Source organism: Pipistrellus kuhlii, unplaced genomic scaffold, assembly GCF_014108245.1.
Source record: "Pipistrellus kuhlii isolate mPipKuh1 unplaced genomic scaffold, mPipKuh1.p scaffold_m20_p_7, whole genome shotgun sequence".
Classification (NCBI taxonomy): Eukaryota; Metazoa; Chordata; class Mammalia; order Chiroptera; family Vespertilionidae; genus Pipistrellus; species Pipistrellus kuhlii.
In genome coordinates this window covers 56,111,948-56,130,644 of record NW_023425573.1, presented here as the reverse complement: position 1 = coordinate 56,130,644, position 18,697 = coordinate 56,111,948, and the positions used below count along the sequence as shown (strand labels likewise).

At 45.5% G+C, this 18,697-nt stretch overlaps 1 protein-coding gene across 3 annotated transcripts in view; it reads left to right on the top strand.

Annotated features, from left to right (window-relative positions):
• The first annotated feature begins 263 nt into the window (after positions 1-263).
• The window catches only part of KIF5C (kinesin family member 5C), a 150,465-nt gene continuing 132,031 nt past the window's right edge, over positions 264-18,697 (top strand). For all 3 annotated transcript variants that reach the window (XM_036421238.2, XM_036421239.2, XM_036421237.2), the window contains exon 1: positions 264-771. In XM_036421238.2, the coding sequence (XP_036277131.1) occupies positions 646-771 (126 nt within the window). In that variant the 5' untranslated portion in view covers positions 264-645. The remainder of the gene's footprint in view (positions 772-18,697) is intronic.

Below are 18,697 nucleotides of genomic sequence, written 5' to 3'. Positions count from 1 at the left end.
GTTATTTATGGAGATTTTAACCGGGAGTATTGGATATGACCTCCATCCTGTGCTTGGCTTGGGCAGCCAGACCAGACCCGAAGGCTTTTGCAGGCTGCACCGAAGGTACCACCGCTGCCCTGGAAAAGCCAACTCCAAGCATCCTTGTCCTTGCACCTGCGGGTGGCACGACTACAGCTCCCAGGATGCCCCGCGCTCCGAGCGGGGCGGGTCCCAGCCTCGCGGCTCTGGCCCCGGGAGGCCCGGGGAGGCGGGCCGGGTGGAGGGCGGGCCGGAGTGCTGGTGCTGATGCGGGATGGCTGGGCGCACGGGGGCCCGGCAGCGCTGAGCCGGGCGAGCCTCGCAGCCTGCGCATCGCCTGCCGCCGGCCGCGTGGTCGCGGGCAGCGGGGCCGGGGCGCGGCGCGGGGCCGGGGCGGGCAGGTCTGCAGCCGGCGGGCCCGGAGGCCGGTAGGCTGCACCCACTCGGCCCCCGAGCGAGCGGCGGGAGCTGCCCACCTTCCGAATCCGCGGCGATGACCTGCTGAGGAGCTTCCCGGCGGCTGCGGGCGGCGGCCTGGCTGCGGGTGGCGGTGCGTGGCCTCCTCCCTCGTCGCCGATCCCGGCCCCCTCCCCGCCCCGCGCCCCCTCCCCGCCGCCGGCCGCGATGGCGGACCCCGCCGAATGCAGCATCAAGGTGATGTGCCGGTTCCGGCCCCTCAACGAAGCGGAGATCCTCCGCGGGGACAAATTCATCCCCAAATTCAAAGGCGACGAGACCGTGGTCATCGGGGTAAGTGGCCGGGGCGCCCGGCCTCCCCTCCTGCTCCGCGCGCCCATCGCCGGCTCCCCGACGCCCCAGGCCGAGCCCCGAGCTGCTCGGTCCGCCCCTCCGGACGTCCCCGCGGGGTGCTTTCCCTAGTGGACGGACGAGGGACCCCCCGCCCCTGCACCCAGGTTCCCTCCCGGGCGGGTGGCTGGAGGGGCGGCGGGGCGGGCCCCGGTGGAGAGGGTGGGGGCGGGGGGCGCGGACGGGCTCGGCGTCGCCATTGTGCGCGGGGTGGGGGCCCGAGTGGGCCTTTTGTTCCCCTCCCTGGTCGTGCCGCGTGGGCAGGGGGTTCAGGGCGCCCTCAGGCCGGGATGCCCAGGCTCCCTCCCCTTCAAAGTGTGAGCTCTGCAAACCCACCAGTGATCCCGGGGATCATCAGTTCGATTTATCGAACATTTTTTACCTTTTCTCACAATCTTAGCAAAAGAAGGAGAAAGGGTGGGGGTGGGGGGTGGGGGGAAAGGTCCTGAAAAAAAATCGTGGCCTCCACTTGGAACCTCCACGGCCGTGGAGATGTCCCTCTCCTCCCCGCGGCGTTTCACCTTGCTTTGCGCCCTGAAGGCGGGGTGCGGGAAGCACCGTGGCCCGGTGTCCTCCCCGGGAGGCCTGCTGTGCCTCCTGCTTTCCTCCACCCTGGCCGCCTGAGATGGACCTGGAGCCCGGGCCTGACCCCTCCCCAAATGGGGCGACTCCCCCAGATGATGCCCACCGCCCCTCGGATGTGTTTGCTGCTGAGCGCGGAGGACGGTGTACCCACCTCCGTGGGGTTCAGGCCCCCACCTCCCCCAACGCGGGCCAGCAGCCCCGCCGGGCGGAGAGCAGAAGTTACTCTGTGTGGCCGGGCCCCTTCCCTCTGCATCTCCCTCGCTCCCCCCTTCCCCCGCGACCCCCTTCCTCCCCTGCGGATGGGGCTGCTGGTGAGGGGGAGGGAATACCTTGAGTTTTTAGTTCTTAAAGGAATATGTCAACGGAAATAAACTAGCTTTGTTTCATCCCACCCTCCACTGTCCCCCGCGCGTGGGGCTGCGGGCGCCCCTCTTTGTATGCGAGCCGCGTGGAGAGAGACCGAGTGAATGGGAGCCTCGCGACCCCCCGCTGACACCCGTTCCTGGCAGCCCGCTGGCGGCTGCTGAGGCGGCCTTCCCGGCCCGGCATTGATTAAGTGATGTCATCCCGATCACTGAGCATGCTCCGCGAACCCCCTCCCTGCCAGTCCCCCAGTGGCTGGTGTATTTAGGTCAGGTGATGGACGGGTGACAATGTATGGAGGGGTCTCAGCCAGAGACTGCCAGGCCTTTCCCAAACCAAAGCAGGCCCCTGCATCATCGCCCAGGTTGTGTGCGGAAGCCCAGGGTCCCCCTGGGACCAGCAGGTGCTACATGGACCAGGAGGCCGGTCACTCTCCTCCCACAAGGCTCCACCTTGGCATCTGGGCTTCATGGACCTCCCTCAGGAAGGCAACTCCCCGTGATGACCTTTCCTCACGTCCCCATTCTCACATTCTCGGAGAAACTGACTTCCACATGCTCTGTGGCTAGGGGTTCTTTCTGAGAGTTGACCTATGAGGGGTGGAAAGAGGAATGTTCTCTGCTTCATGTTAAATTGAAGAGATCTATGCTGCAACTACAGATGAGGAGGAAGATTCTGCAATTAATGGCAGATATAGGAAATTGATCTATCTATGGCCAGTGCAGGGGGGAAATAGTAAGGTGTTTGGGTTACACACCCCTAAGCCGGGATCAGCCTACAGTCTGGGCTTGGAGTGGGAGATCCTGGGGACATTTAGTTCCTGCCCCTAGCCTTGTAACTGTTTTTTTAAACAAATAATTATGCAACACAAGAACATCTTCTGGTGACCCTATTTTTTTTCCCTTTCTTTCTCAGAAGTTTTAAAGAACAGCTTGGAGAAGTTTCTTTTTCTTCTCCTCCTCTTCCTCCTCCTCCTGCTCCTCCTCTTCCTCCTCCTTTTCTCCTCTCCTCCTCTTGTTTCTCTTTGTTTCTAAAATCAATAGACCAGGACTAACAAAGTGCAGTAATACAGGGTGTGGCAAAAGTAGGTTTACAGTTGTGAGTATTCAAAACAGAGTTTATTCTTGTATTATTATTATTTTCCATACAAAAAATTGTAAATCTACTTTTGTCCCACCCTGTATATCATCCTATTTAATTTTTGTGCAAGCCAGAGATTAAACAGATTCTTAATTTTAGGGTTATGTTTATTTAATATTATGACATTACTGTGAGGGTGTATTTCCTATCTAAAGGTAGATGTTATTAACCAAATCAGTGAAAGCAAATGATTAAAATGAATTTTACCATTAAAATGGTCACCATGTAAAATAAGTAATTTAAACAAAAACATTGTCTCTGTGAATACACACATAGCTCTTCAACTATAAAGTTAGATTTTTGTATTGATCCTTTAATATGACAGTTTTCAGATGAATTCCTATAGAAAGGTGTAATTATAATTGTACAGCTTGATGAATTTTTATAAAATAAACACTCCCTTGCACCTCTCAAACTAAGAAACAGACATTTTCCCAGGACCCCTTGTTCCCCTTCCTGGGCTAATCCCTCCTGCTTTAGGGCAACCATGGTTCTGACTTCTAATGCCATAGATTAGTGTTGCTTCCTTTTTTAAAAAAAACTTTATATACAGAAAACCAAACGATTTGTTCACTTTTGTGTGTGTCTTCTTGTGCTCCACATTATGCTTATCACATTCACCCATGCTGTGTGGCAGCCGTTTGCTCACCCTCATTGTTCTGTAGTATCCCATATGAATGGAGCACAGTTTGTTTGTTCATTAACTGTTGGTAGCCATCTGGATGGTTTCCAGTTTGGGGCTACTATAGACAGAGCTGCTACAAACATTCTCTTATACACCTCTTCGGTGGGTGTGGGTGCAGAACAGAAAACTGCTCCATACTGAAGGGTGTTGGGACTGGGGTTGGACCCATGTGCTAGGACCCTTGCCGTTCCTCATCCATAATGTGTAACTAAGGGAAGTGACAGTTCTGGCAGCCTGTCTCAGGTTGTGTTCACCAAGTAGAATAACTCCCCCGTCAGTTCAGTGGGAACCAGCCCCAGTAGCTCAGTTTCAGGTGGAGACTGCCCAAGGTGGGGTCCTCCCTTCCTTACTTGCAGGAATGTGTATGTGGGGATGACCGAAGAAGCCCAGAACCACCCAGAAATGCCAGTAACCTTCACCCCCAACACAGACCAGTAAAGAATGAATTTCTGTGGAGTTAGCGGTTAGTCTAAATTCAGAATCCCAGACATTCTGTTTTTGAAACTGGGGTAATTTGTTTTCCTCTTTCAAGTCCTGTTAAAATCATAGGGCAATGTATATTCACAGGGAGAATTTGCAGATAAGAGTTTCTAGATTCCTCCCTTTGAGAAAAATGTCCTGTCTTACAGGAATCATCTCTTTTCCTGCATTCCCCCCCCCCCCCCCCCCCCAGCTCCTGTGCAAGGCTTTCTTTCCCTGGTCTCCCCAGCCACTCTCTCTCCCCACTTTGAACTCATGTGGTATTTATTTTGTACATGGTCATATAATCTTCTGCCTTAGGTTATTATTAATTTTGATCATTTGTCTGATGGCACTGCAAGCCATCTGCAGAGAGAAACAAGGACCTTCTGTGTTTTGCTTCTTTGTACTCCCAGGCCCTTCTCCATAGAAGACATTGAACAAATGTTTATTGATCTCTTTGTTGAGTCTAGAAGTCTTTCCTTTGGCATATTTAACTTATTTTATGGACTTTTAATTGGCTGTAGACTGTGAGGGGTAGTTAAGAAACAATTTTAAAGTGAAGTGCTGTTCCTTTGAGCAGGGCAGGTAAGATAGCATACTGTCCTATACTTGAAATGGTGTGAGAAGGCTGGGAGAGAATGACGTTTAGTTTTGTTAAACAAGTAGGAGACCTAAGGGCACTGGTGGTGACCTAGATGTGGAGGGTGGGGTGGCCTAGAGATTAGCAAAGGGATGCCACACTAATTTTCCTGAGAAACATACTGGATTTATGGCATTTCTTGGAGGGCTCCTCCATTATCTGCTGAAAATTCTGGCACATCATCCATTACTTTGGTTTTGATGCATCTTTGTTGATGGAAACTGTCTTGGAGCGTACACGGTACGGCTCTTTGAAACGGACTTGCACACTTAAGTTTGGAGCTTTCCTTTCATTCTCTGGTTCAAAGTCCTGGGAAAGCAGTCTTGTTAAAGACGGGTGCTTCCTCCTGAGTCCGTAAGTCCCAGTCTGTTTGAGAGCCAAAGCGAAATATCAGCCACAAATCCTGCTCTGGGGTGTGGCGTGGAAAGTGGCTTGGAAAATGCAGGAGCTTGGATTAGATCTGGGCAGTGGATGAGCAAGGAGGCAGGAGTTGGGACAGAGACAAAGTTCCGAACCTCAGTTACATTGTGGTGATTGAGGACTGAAGAAGTGAGGAAATATGGCTTGACTTTTCTCTTGCCTATAGTAATGGTCTTTAAAAGCAAGAGCATTAAAATTTTTTTTTTGTAAATTTATGCACCGTCAGATCAACCTCTCTCGCTCTCTCTCCCTCTCTCCTCGTCTCTCTTCCCCTCTCTCTCGGTCTCCCCCCCTCTCTCTCCCTTCTCTCCCTCTTTCTTCCCCTTTCTCTCCCTTCCTCTCCCTCCCTCTCACTCCCCATTCTCTCCCTCTCTCTCTCTCTCTCCCTCTCTCCCCCCCTCTCTCATCCTCTTTCTCTTTCTCCTTTGGTTTGTATTTTGTAGGGAGTTTGACAAATACAGAGTTATGTAGTTAAGCTGTATTAGTTTTCTGTTGCTGCTGTAACAAATTACCACACACTTGAGGATTTAAGCAATGTGAGTTTATTATCTACAGTTTCTATGGGTCCGAAGTCCATCAGGTCAGCTGGTTTCTCTTTTAGAGTTGCACAAAGCCAAAGCCAGGTTGGTGTTGCAGGGCTGTGTTCTTTTCTGGAGGGACTCAGGGAGAATCCATGCTTTTGCTCAGTCAGGTTGGTGGCAGAATTCAGTCCTTAGTGGTTGTAGGTCTAAGGTCCCCGTTTCCATGCTGTCAGCCTGGGCTACTCTCAGGTTCTAGCCAATTTCTGCAACTTAAAAACCAGCTATGGTTGAGTCCCTCTCATGCTTCAAAGTATCTTTTTTTCAGTCTGGATTCTTATACGTATCAATAGTTCTTTTTTTTATTGCTTACTGGTATTCCATTAGATGGGTGTACCCCAGTTTGTTTATCCATTCATCTGTGGAAGGGCATTGGGGTTGTTTCCAGATTGGGATGATTATGCATAAAGATGCTGTATACCTATGAATATAGGTTTTTGTGTGAGAATACATTTTTAAAAAAATATATTTTTTATTGATTTTACACAGAGAGGAATTGAGAGGGATAGAGAGTTAGAAACGTCGATGAGAGAGAAACATCGACCAGCTGTCTCTTGCCCACCCCGGACTGGGGATGTGCCCGCAACCAATGTACATGCCCTTGACGGGAATTGAACCCGGGACCTTTCAGTCCACTGAGCCAAATCGGTTTGGGTGAGAATACATTTTTATATCTCTTAGATGAGTACCTGGGAGTGGGATTGCTAGGTAGATCATATCTTACCTCTATGTTTAATTGTAGGAAAGTGCCAATCAGCTCTGGCCGGGTAGCTCAGTTGGTTAGAGCGTCATCCTGATACTCCACTGTGGGTTGGATCCCTCCCTGGTCAGGGCACATACAAGAATCAATCTATGAACCCATAAATAAGTGGAACAACAAATTAATGTTTCTCTCTCTCTCAAATCAATCAATAAATATTAAAAAAAAAAAAGAAACTGCCGAACAGTTTTCCAAAGTGGTTGTACCATTTGCATTCCCACTTAAAAGCAGTAATAATTTAAGTTAGGGTTTAGAGAGTTTATTCAGCCACTTTGAGTATTAGTAGTGCTTAGAAGTGTTGAAATATATCAATCCTTCACTCCTCGGTGCCCTGAATCCAGAGATGTGTTCAGCACCTGAAACTGGATTAGTGGTTTCCTGTAAATACACCCTTTGAATTAGTGGTTTCCTGTAAATACACCCTGGAATGAGGGAACACATGAGAGTAGCCATAATCTGTCATGTGTCCCTGAAGGCTACTCACTGCGGTGCACACAGTCGGTGCTACATAAGTGGATGGAGTAGATGGAGGCATCAGGGAGAGTCAGACAGAAAGTATGGATTTACTAGCTGGCTGTAAGGCTTTTTAAAAGCTCCTTAGCTTCTCTGGGCCTCAATCCGCTCATTTAAAGTGGGGATACTTGCTTTGATCACAGGGTCATTTGGATGAAATTAAATGAAGTGGTCAAAACATAATCTGACACCGAGAAATGCTCAATACATTCTAATTACCTCCCATATTTCCTAATTCCCTCGTAATTTCCTTCATTTTCAGAATTATCTTTGTCCCTCAAATTATTGCCTTTAAGTCTTATTAGCCCCTGAAAACCCTCGTACATCCTCATCTCTTAGGCATTTGTCTGCCCAGCTCACTCCATCCTCCTGCTCAGAATAGCCGCTCTTCAGTTTATTTGTAGAATTTCTAACCATCCATGGGGGCAGAGCTCATTTCTCATGTCCTTATTTATAGACTTATCAGCTGTTCCTTTTCCTTACAATAGGAGTGTGTGTGTGTGTGTGTGTGTGTGTGTGTGTGTCCATGTCCTCCCCATGTAAATTATAAGTTTCTCAAGGACATAGAACTGTTTTTTTATTTTACTTTTTAACATCTTTGTCTCCTTTACTGTAGCTGTTTAGTAAGTACGGTATATCTTGATTATCGAGGGTTCCTTCCCCTCCAGTTTTCTACTTGGAATCAAGTCTCCGTAATTGCCAGTTTCTGAATTCCCTTAACTTGGGCATCGCTGGGGATTTTCCTCTGTCTCCACCTTGCTTGTCTGGCCAGACTCCCCTGTTTAATGACTATGTTTTCCACTCTCAGCTCTTCTCCTCCCTTCAAAATAGGAAGCCTCCCCCACCTTTGGGTCCCTTAGTCCCTGCCTCAGAATGATCACCTGTGTCTCCTTATTAAACAAGGAAAAAAAAAAACCACCTATCCCCTAATGCTTTCTCTCTAAAGAAAAAGTAGCCCCTTGACAGATCCAATTTCACCTTATTTCTCTCAGGTTTTTCATGAAGTCCTACTTTCTTTCTTTGTTTCTTTGTTTCTTTGTTTCTTCCTTCCTTCCTTTTTTTTTTCTTTTTTTTTTTTGGTGAAGAAAGCTCCTCCTTTAACCCATTTACTGCACATCAATCAAGTTCCTTTTAATAGGAATTGAGTTGTTGAGTCTGTGGTTATTTGCAAATATTAAGAGCCTGAGAGAAAATAGAGTTTTAGATTCACTATAATGTACCTTCCCAGCACCCAACCTGGACACCAGTCAGGTAGCCCAAGTCAAACTCCCAGCCCTGCTACTTCCTGGCTGTATGAACTTGGACAGGCTGCTAGGTCACACTGAGTTCCAGCTTCCTGGCCTGGGAAATGAGGAGAAGAACACTCTCCATGTTCTGGGGTTGTGAGATCCTGCTTGTAGAGTGCTGAGCACGGAGCTGGAATGTCGCAGGCCCCCAGAAAATGTGCTACTTAGGGCCCACTGGGGGGGATTTCTCTGTATTCTCCTCAGACTTACTAACCTGGGAAAGCCCAGACCCTTCAGTTTCCTCAGTCCCTCAGGTTGTGTTAAGAGAAAATTATTCTGACAGTTGTAAACATAGTAAGGAAGACATTGCCAGTGGTGTCAACACCGTTGCAATGGGAGATAAATCAGGTTCAATTACAAATGCAAATACAGGTGGAGCAGGATGAGGGGTTGGTGAGTGGACGGTTACTGAGAGGGACATATGGGATGGGGGGAATTCTTGTTGAACTGACCTAGCAGGATTCTTCCTGAAGGCAGGCCAGATAACCAAGGTATCAAGATGCTGATATTGAGGTTTCGAGGGTGATGAGATATTCTCTCTACACTGCCTTACCAGGGTTCTTGCTAAAACTACACTCTGCATGGACAGACCTGGAAGTCCAAGGTTGAGGCCCAGTTGAGAAGGCATTTTCAGAGGAGCCTGACTCAAGTTTGATCAAGGAGCGAGTCATTGTCAGATGGAATCCAGATGCTTCCATAGGAGCACTCAAGGTCCTCCATATTCTGGGCCTGCCTGCCTTCCTCACTCCACCCCATGTTCCATCTGTGCTGCCATTTTCTTAAAAGATTAGGCATAGTTGTACCTTCCTACCAACAGCGGCTCACACCCCGCATGGCAAGCACCCATTTACCCTTAGAATCTTATCCATGGTGCCCCCTGATTTTCTCCTGATGGGCTCCTCTTCCCTTCAATCCTGGCCAGGTTAGACCCTTCCTGCTGTGAACCCCTTGTACCATGCACAGCTCCTGGCTGGACTCCCCAAGAATTGCATTTCTTTGGGAATGTGTGTCCTTCCCTTCAATTAGACTGAGAATTGATATGATTTTCAGCTATTATTTATTCAGTTCCATTTATTCCATCTTCAAGGCCTGGAACAGTGCCCGGAACAGAGTAGGTGCTCAGTACATGATGTCTTTTGAAAGAGATGGAAGAATGCTGTCTCTTCCAGGCTGTCAGATGTCAGAGCCTGGAGATAGTTGGCATCTTTCCAGCTCTGGTGACTTGGTTTTCCTCCTTGGGCATTTCCATGGTTTTATTGTTACTGCTTTAAAAATAATAGCTTTTTCAGGGGTCCTGATAGATCGCAAGCTCATTGGGGGGGAGAAGGGAGGAAGCTTAAACCATTCAGAAAGCAAAAATCACTTTTATTTTATGAGTTAGAAAACACCATTGCTAACATCTTATCGTTTATTTCAGCTCTTTTCTATTCATAAAACCGTACATTTTGCTTTAAAACAAAGATGTGATTTTACAAAATCTGTTTTCAAACCTACAGTATACTCAGACATCCGCATTTTTAAAGGTTTAATGTCATTTCATCACATGTCTCCTCAATACTTCATTTAACCATTCCTTACAGATAGCTATTTGTGTTTTTCTTTTCTGTTACCATATAAGCAAAAGGGTGATAAACGTCAGTGGCCACATTTCTTTGTGCACTTGGCCTATTATTTTGTTAGAAAACATTTCTAGAATTGGGGTGGCTGGTCAAAGGATACAGATGATTTTAAGGCATCCATCGTTTTTGAGAGGGAGCAGTTCAGAGATGATGAATTGTCTTCTGTTTTATACTCTCACTTCTTTGCTTATTACCCCATAACATTGCTGCCTTTTTGTATCATAAGGCATCCATTCTTTCATACCTGAGTTAAACTAAATTCTTACAGAAAGTGTGTGTTGTTACACACTTTAACCCACAGATGCAGGACCTGGCAATGCCTCCAGACTTGTGATGTAAACCATAGGATTTTATAGGCTGTTTCATGTCTATATCCTGAATAATGTTATCTCTTGGTGGTGATCAAAGCTAATTCTGACTCTTGAGGCAGAGAGAGATAAGAGGCAAGATTGTAATCTTAAAGAAAAGGAGGGTAGCTATGCTTTCTTCTTGGCGCTGACATTGAATGGCCTGTGGTATCTTCTGGGTAGTTGTAAGTTGAGAAGGGATAGAATAGTCCCCCTCAAAATTGCCCTAGAAAGAGCTTTCCCCCCTGATTATTAGGTACTCTTTTAAAGAACGTACTATATAAAATTTCAAAATTATACCAAAATAGAAAGAATAAGAAAAATATACCCCCTCCCCCATGATGGTTTTAACCATCAATAAATTGTCCAAACTTATTTTATCTCTATTTTCCTAAACTTTCCCTCCAAAATCACTTGGTTGTTTTAAAGTGAAATTTCTTTTTAAAAATTGAATTTATTGGGGTGACATTGGTTAGAGTGAAATATCTCAAATTATTTTATTCCTAAATTATATATATATATATATATATATATATATATATATATATATATATATATTTATATCTTTAAAAGTTCAGGACTCTTAAAACCATACTAACATTATCAAATGGAAATATGAACAATTCCTTAATGCCAAATGTCCAAGCCCTCCTCTCCCCCAATTGCCTCATAAATTCTTCTACATTTGGTTTGCTCACATCAGAGTACCAGCTACTATCAATTGCAAGTGAGGAGAGAAAGAAATGCTCATACATTTACCTCTTGAAACAAGAAGGAGGCTTTCTTACAGAGTCACAAACACACAAAGCAATCAGGGCTAGTGAAGATTTCCAGCCCATCTCCCTTACCCCTAGGCACGTCCAGTTATCTTTTTTCTTCTTCTTCTTCTTTCTTCTTTCCTTTTCTTTTCTTTTCTTTTCTTTTCTTTTCTTTTCTTTTCTTTTCTTTTCTTTTCTTTTCTTTTCTTTTCTTTTCTTTTCTTTTCTTTTCTTTTCTTTTCTTTTCTTTCCTCTTTATTGATTAAGGTGTTACATGTGTGTCCTTATCCCCCCATTGCCCTCCCCCCACTCTCCTCACTCATGCCCTCACTCCCCTGTTGTCTCTGTCCATTGGTTAAGCTTAAGCATGCATACAAGTCCTTTGATTGATCTCTCCCCCTTACCCTCACCTTCCCCTGCCTTCCCTTTGAGGTTTGATGGTCTGATCGATGCAATTCTTTTAGGTGTTTATTACCTTTTTAGTCAATGAATAAATGAAATACCCACCCCTGATGTGAATTAAATACTGAAAATTAGTCCACAGAGCTGAAAGGAAAACATAGAGGTGTGTACAGAATTCGGTGCAACACAGTTCTTTAAGGAAGGAGGTTTGTAGTTCTGTTTTTATTTTTTCTTTCTTTACTCCCAGAAAAAGAACAAACTTTTGCCCAGCTGATGTGGCTCAGTCGTTGAGCACCGAACTATGAACCAAGAGGTCACATGATCTATTCCTGATCAGGGCACATGCCTGGGTTGCGGGATCGATCCCCAGTAGGGGACGAGCAGGAGGCAGCCTGTCAATGTTTCTATCTCGAACCTTCTCTCTCCTCTCTTTGAAATAAATAAAAACATTTTTTTAAAAAAAGAACAAACTTTTGAAGGAGAATGTGAGTGGAGAAAAAGTGCAAACATCCCAATAATTTATGTTCTCACTTCCTTGACTGCAGGATATGGTATTGTTGGAAGAGCTGCAGATCAATAATATCATCTTAGAAGCATTTTATTTAAGGATCTTGGCTACACACTTCTGGGTTGACAAGTCCCAGGGACTCTTCCTTTCCCGGGATCTCTCTTAGAGCGATCTCTCCCATTCTGACATCTCATCTTGCCTCATGAGAAAATGAAGAGCAGTCTGCTTCAGTTGTCTGAGGCTGTCATATCATAGTTTTTTGTTGTTATTGTCCCCCCCCCCCCCCCCAAACTGTCTGGCACCTCACTCCTTAAAGATTTTTGGTTTTCATCTGGGAACTTGGGGAAATAACTCCATCTGACATCAGAAACTTTGGCTTAGCCTTGGGGGGAGGGATTTGTATTTCTCTTTCATAGTCTGTCACCTCCTGCCCCACAGAGAGGAACAAATGCTAGTCTGATTGTCAGTGTCCAAACCTCTGTTGCCGGTGGGTGGGATTCCTCCCTGTGTCTGGCCCCTGTAAGCCAATCACAGCAGGATCTGGCTTCCTGGGCTGTCTTCCAGGGGCAATTTTTTGTTGTTTCTTTTAAAATCTTCTTTCTGTCCACTGCTGAGTGGACAAGAGAGGCTGGATCCACAGAGTCAGGCCCAGGTGAGCTGGTCTGCAGGTTCAGAAGAGGTTGGGCTGTGGGATGGTCTGGAGGTGAGGTGAGGAGGGTGGGAAGACCACGTAAGCCTTCTTACCTGAGGCACTGGCTAGCTTCAGTTTTGGGATGATTTGGGCTGGCACTCTACCCAGGAGGGGCCTTGTACCTGCTGTGTCACTGCGCCTGTGCAGAGCAAACTTGCCCACCCAGTGAAGAGGAGGGGTGACTGTTAGGGGAGTCTGGGTCCCTGGCCTTCTTGGGTCCCTGGTACTAATGGCATCATGGTGGCATCAAAACCTTCTCCTCACTACTAATAGTTTATTTACATATTTGTGGAAAGTAGACACTAGAAGTGTTTAGCTCTTCCGTAATAATTACTAAGCAACACAACCTACTAATTATCTGTTCAAACAAATGGGAGAGTCATGTGTGGCAGTAGAAGCACTCAGGACAATCATGGCTAATCAAGACTTCCAGCCCACCTCCCTTAACCATGGTCATGTACACCCGAAGTACTATATTCAATTGGGGTGCCCTAAGAATTTTTAAAACATGCAATGTTTGACTATTTATTCAGAGGCACTGACCTTTTCCCCCTTAGATTGTCAAATAAAAAATGATAACAGCCGAAACCGGTTTGGCTCAGCGGTAGAGCATCGGTCTGCGGACTGAAAGGTCCCAGGTTCGATTCAGGTCAAGGGCATGTACATTGGTTGCGGGCACATCCCCGGTAGGGGGTGTGCAAGAGGCAGCTGGTTGATGTTTCTCTCTCATTGACGTTTCTGGCTCTCTATCTCTCTCCTTTCCTCTCTGTAAGAAAAATCAATAAAATTTATTTTAAAAAATGATAACAGCCAACACAATAGTCATCCAATGTGAATAAATCAAAGATATACCTATTTTTTTATTTTTATTTTTTAGTCAGAGTGGCTAAAGATATATTTTGTGATATGCCGTAGAATTTTAGTAATTATTTTATGTGAGCCATAAGATGAAAGAAGTTGAAAATCACTGTTCTAGAGCAACAATGCTTGTTCATGTGTTTGTTAAATGTTCCTTAATAAATATGGCTTTTGATAAAGATTGGCTTGAAGATGTTTTGTAAGCATTATTTTCTGGTCTAGCCATTTATCCAAAAGAGCTTATAAAGGGGAAAATATACACCTATTTAGTACTTTGTTTCCTTAGTTCTATGAAACACAGATATGAAGAGGTAACATGCAGATTAACGGAAAGCTTAAAGTTCAGCGAGTTCGTTATTACTGAGGAGTGAGAGCTTCACCGAACACTGTGCTGTGATAGTGTCTAGGACAGTGGCCACTAGCACCTGGGACTGTGACCCGCCACATGTGTAATGCCCAAGTGTCATAAACCCCAAAGACTACCAGGGAGCCGAATCCGATGCAATTGCAGAAAGCCTGTATTTATTTCTGACTAGTCCGAGCCCAGTCTCACCCACACCAACGCGGGCATGGGCGAGAAAGAGGAAGAACTTAACATATCAATGGGTTTTATAGGGAGGGTGGTGCCACTACCTTGGCTGACCTGATTGGTTGGGTTAGGCCTAGGGTCCAGTTACCTGGAGCTGGACCCGCCCCAGCCTGCCCTCTCATTCCCCGCCCTGCCCCCTCACCCCACCCTGCCCTCTCACATGGTCTTTGAAAAATTAGTCCAAATTAGGATGTAAAGTAAATGTAAAATGTACAGTGGTTTTTGAAAACAATACAAAAGAAGGAATGTAAAGTATCTCAATTTTTCGTATTCATTGTATGTTGAAATGTTAATATTTTGGATATATTGGGTTAAAAACATAAGTAAAATTAGTTTTTCCTTTTTATGTTGATGTGACTACTAGAAAATTTAAAGTTACATATGTGAGTTGCATTTTTGGCTGTTATTATTATTTTTTATTGGACAGCATTGCTTTTACATTAAAGACACTGGCATTGTTGTCACATGTGTTAACTTCCATTCCATTTTGGTGTGTTGAGTGAGGGCTTACTAGGTATTAAGCTCAGTGCTAAGCATTTTACTAGTAGACTTACTGTATGTGCTAATGAGATGAGATCTCTGCCATCAGCAACCATATATATATATATATGTCAATGGAAGAAAGCGAGTGAAAAACATTGTTATGCTGAGTGTCTGAAGAAAAGGGAAACCAAGTCTTGTTGGAGTTAAAGAGAGAGCAAGTCTAGTTGTGTCCATGGAAACCAACCTCAGGCAGAGGGACCATTTGATCCTTACTTTGATGCACATGTAAAATGTGCTTTTTTTATCTTTAGTCACTTTGCATTTCTAGGGATCTGCTTTTGAATGTGGTTGAGAAAAGATGTGAGAAGGGATGTGTGCCACAGCCTCCTCTGTCTCTCTGGTTGCTCCCCTCTCCCCCTCACATATTTTGACATTGAGGATTGCCACTGAGAGCTCCTGGGAGGAGCAGAGCCCACCCCAGTCCTGTAATTAAGGACCAGCCATTTGCAGCAGCTGGTTTGTGAGGCATTTGTAGTGGATGACTTTGAAACACCAAGAGGTGACCCTGTGCACTGTCTTTGAAAAATGTCAGGATGCCTCCCTGCTGTCCAAGTCCTACCGCAGCCCGCCTGGGGGAGGACACCAGGCCCGCGGGCCCCTGCCCTGCTGGCCTGCAGCTCAGATCGGCCTTCCCCCGGCCGGGCCAGTGGTTTTTCATTTTTAGGCAAGGAGCACCTCTGTGATTGCAAATCTGCCACTTTCCTTCTGTCTCCATTCTGTCGCTAATGCTAGAATGACAACCCTAGTCCTGGGAATGCGTTGCCTTTAGCACAGGCTGCCTTCCCCTGAGGTCCCTCCACCCTCTCAACAAAGACGCCCATTAGGAGGACCTGTGGCGAGAGAGATGCTGTTGGAAACCTAGGAAACGCTGCCTTTGTAGCTCGCAGGTGCCTTTGTCCTGGCATCTGGGGGTGGGTGGGGAGGGGGAGGTTGCCTTGCAGGTGAAGGCCACACAGCTCTTTAGAGGAGCTGGTTCTGTGCTGGAAACTGCCTCCACCCCCACTCATGGCCCTGTTTGTGTTGATTGGCACAGAATTGATCTTTCCTCCTTTGTAAAAGGCAAAAACGCTATGGTGGTAGCACAAAGCCCAGCAACAGCAGAATCAGCCATCATCTCACCATCCTACATCATCCATTTTAATTGTTATACCTCCTCTTTCCTCTCTTTTTTGATACAAAAATAATTTTTAAAAATATTTATTGATTTTAGAGAGAGAGGAAGAGAGAGAAACAAGGACTTGTTGTTCCATTTATTTATGCATTCATTGGTTGGTTCTTGTATGTGCCCTGACAGGGATGGAATCTGCAACCTTGGTGTATGGGGACAACACACTTACCAGCTGAGCTACCTAGCCAGGGCCTGTTGGTTACTACATCACATTAAAAAAAAAAAAAAAAAAAAAAGTATAACTACAGACATACAGTTTCGCCTTTTTTCTTTTTACCTAAGTTTACTAAGGTTTTCCATGTTGTGTAGTCTCTTTATGGTTCTAATTTTAAGTGAGACTAAGTGTCTGTGGGGCTGATAGGTCACAACTTGCTAACCCACCCTGGGTGGTTGATCATTCAACTCTCCTTTCCCTTGCTCAGGGTGGCTTAGTGAACATCCTCATGCACAGAGCATTTTCTTTGTGGAGTTATTTCTGGTAGTTGACATACTGGATCCAATTCTGTGAACATTTTAATCGGTCTTGTTAGGTATTATCCTGTTGCTTTGTATACGGGTTTAGTAGTTCCTATGGCCTGCAGGGATGTGTGAGCATCCTGTTTGGCAGTGAATTTATTTTTGAAAAAAGAAGACGAATGAGTCATTCGAGAAGGTGATATGTAGAGCAGTGGTCTGAGATTCATGTGTGTTGGGTTTTGTTCTAGGCATTTCATTTGATTTCTATGAATTTTAAACTAATAGTATAACTATTTAATGATCTGCTTTAATTTGGAATATTGCTGTCAGTGGGCATTTCCAGGGTTAGGCTGGTGGGCAGGGGATCTCCTGGGCTATATAGAGGAAGGAGTTGGAAGGGTTGCTGTATTCTGCCCCCAACATCCATCAAAGGAATAGACTGGAGGTGATGATTTACACATGGGTTTCACTCAGGGCTCTTCTCACAGATACTAGTTTGTTTATTCTATTGCATTGGATGTCCCAAGAGCAGCACTCACAGGGATACACTTTGCTACATGCATCTGGCAGAACCCATTCTCCGGGAGTTGTGGTGACACCACACAAAAGGCATGACTTCATGCTTTGATGGTGATATACACTGCATGGCCAGATTATTATGATCTCTGAACGCAAATAATCTGGCCACTCAGTGTATATCCTATATAATAAAAGGCTAACATGCAAATTGGTCCCTCGACTGACCAGGAGTTCAACCAGTAGGTAGGCTGGCCAACTGTCCCCTCCCCCTGGCCAGGCTGGCCGGACCCCACCCATGCACAAATTCATGCACTGGGCCTCATTCTGGGGTAGCCCACCAACCAGGTTCAGCATCCTATGGGCATCACTGGCAATCCCAGGGCTAGGACAGAGAACCTGAGTAAGATAAACTAGAAGAAAGGTAATATGAAGAGGAAACCTGGGTCGGGCAGAAAAAGAGGAAAGCGTGCCACAGGTCCCCTTCCTTGGTGTCTTTGTTCTCTTGACTTACTATAGAAAACATGACACATTTACTTCCTTACACAATTTACTTTGAATACTGCTCTCTATTGCATAGTTTGTCACTCTTTTTTGATGCCTTAATAATTGTGTTGAGTACCATTTATTTAAGAAACTTATTGGTTTGTGAAAGTTTTACCTATGAGTCTGGTTAAATCATAGGTTTTAAAAATAGGATAAACTTGTGCACCCTCATGGTATAAAAACTAAAGAACACAGAAAGAGATAAAGAGAAAAGGAAGGATGGGATAGATTTTTTTTACCTGGGAGGAAAGATATGTAAAGTGATCACTGTGTGTTCGAGGGAGGGAGCAAGCCTGAGGGCCATGTTCAAGAGGCCTGAGCTTAGAGGGGGAATAGGGTGGTCAGATTAGACTTCACAGGAAGCAATCAGATGTGGAGAGACTTTATAGTGGGCCAGAGGAATTGAAATTTGATTTGGTTGACTTCATACTCTACTGTAGCCTATAGCTGGTTCAGAAATACTTGTACAAATCACTTATCCTTAAATGCCTCACACAAGCCTTTTCTGGGTCCCACAGAGGCAGGTACGATTGTAGTTTGCCTTTCGCAGTTCTGTACCTGGTAGTTCAATATGCAGTTCTTGTCCATTCCAAATGATCCACCTGTTTTGGGTTCTTGATTTATCACCCAAAAGGATTAATATCTTATATCTTGTTTAACCCCAATAGTTGGGAAGAAGTTTTCCTTGCTACTGGTTATCATATATGGATCACCAAATTTCAAGAATTTGATGCATAGTAAAGTAACATAACTTAAGTGGTATTTAACATGCTTTTCTGGTGATATAGCTGTTTCCTGGAAGACTTTTGCATTGCCCTTTATAACCATCCAGTTCTGAATATTGTGCATGTCAGAGGCTCCTCAGTGTACAGTAGTACTTTCATGTCTGTTGGTCTTGCTTATTTTAAACGTAGAGGTGATAAGAAACAACCATGTAAAGTGGCTGAATTCTGGGAGAAATTCTTTTTTTTAAAAAAATATATATATTTTATTGATTTTTTAAAGAAAGGAAGAGAGAGGGACAGAGAGCTAGAAACATCGATAAGAAAGAATCACCGATCAGCTACCTCTTGCACACCTCCTACTGGGGATGTGCCCGCAACCAAGGCACATGCCCTTGACCGGAATCGAACCTGGGACCTTTCAGTCTGCAGGCTGACGCTCTATCAACTGAGCCAAACCGGTTTCGGCTGGGAGAAATTCTTTAGCTCCACATTTCCTTCCTTAAGATAGAACTTACTCTGGAAAGTGAGTGTGAGAAGTTGCAGAGAGGTGCTTTTCAACTTAGATGCTTAGGGGGAGCATATTTGGAGATTTTGAGGGGGAGGGGAACAGAAAAAGAGAGAGAGAGAGAGAGAGAGAGAGAGAGAGAGAGAGAGAGAGAGAGAGACAGAGAGACAGAGAGAGAGACAGAGAGAGAGAGAGAGAGAGATCGA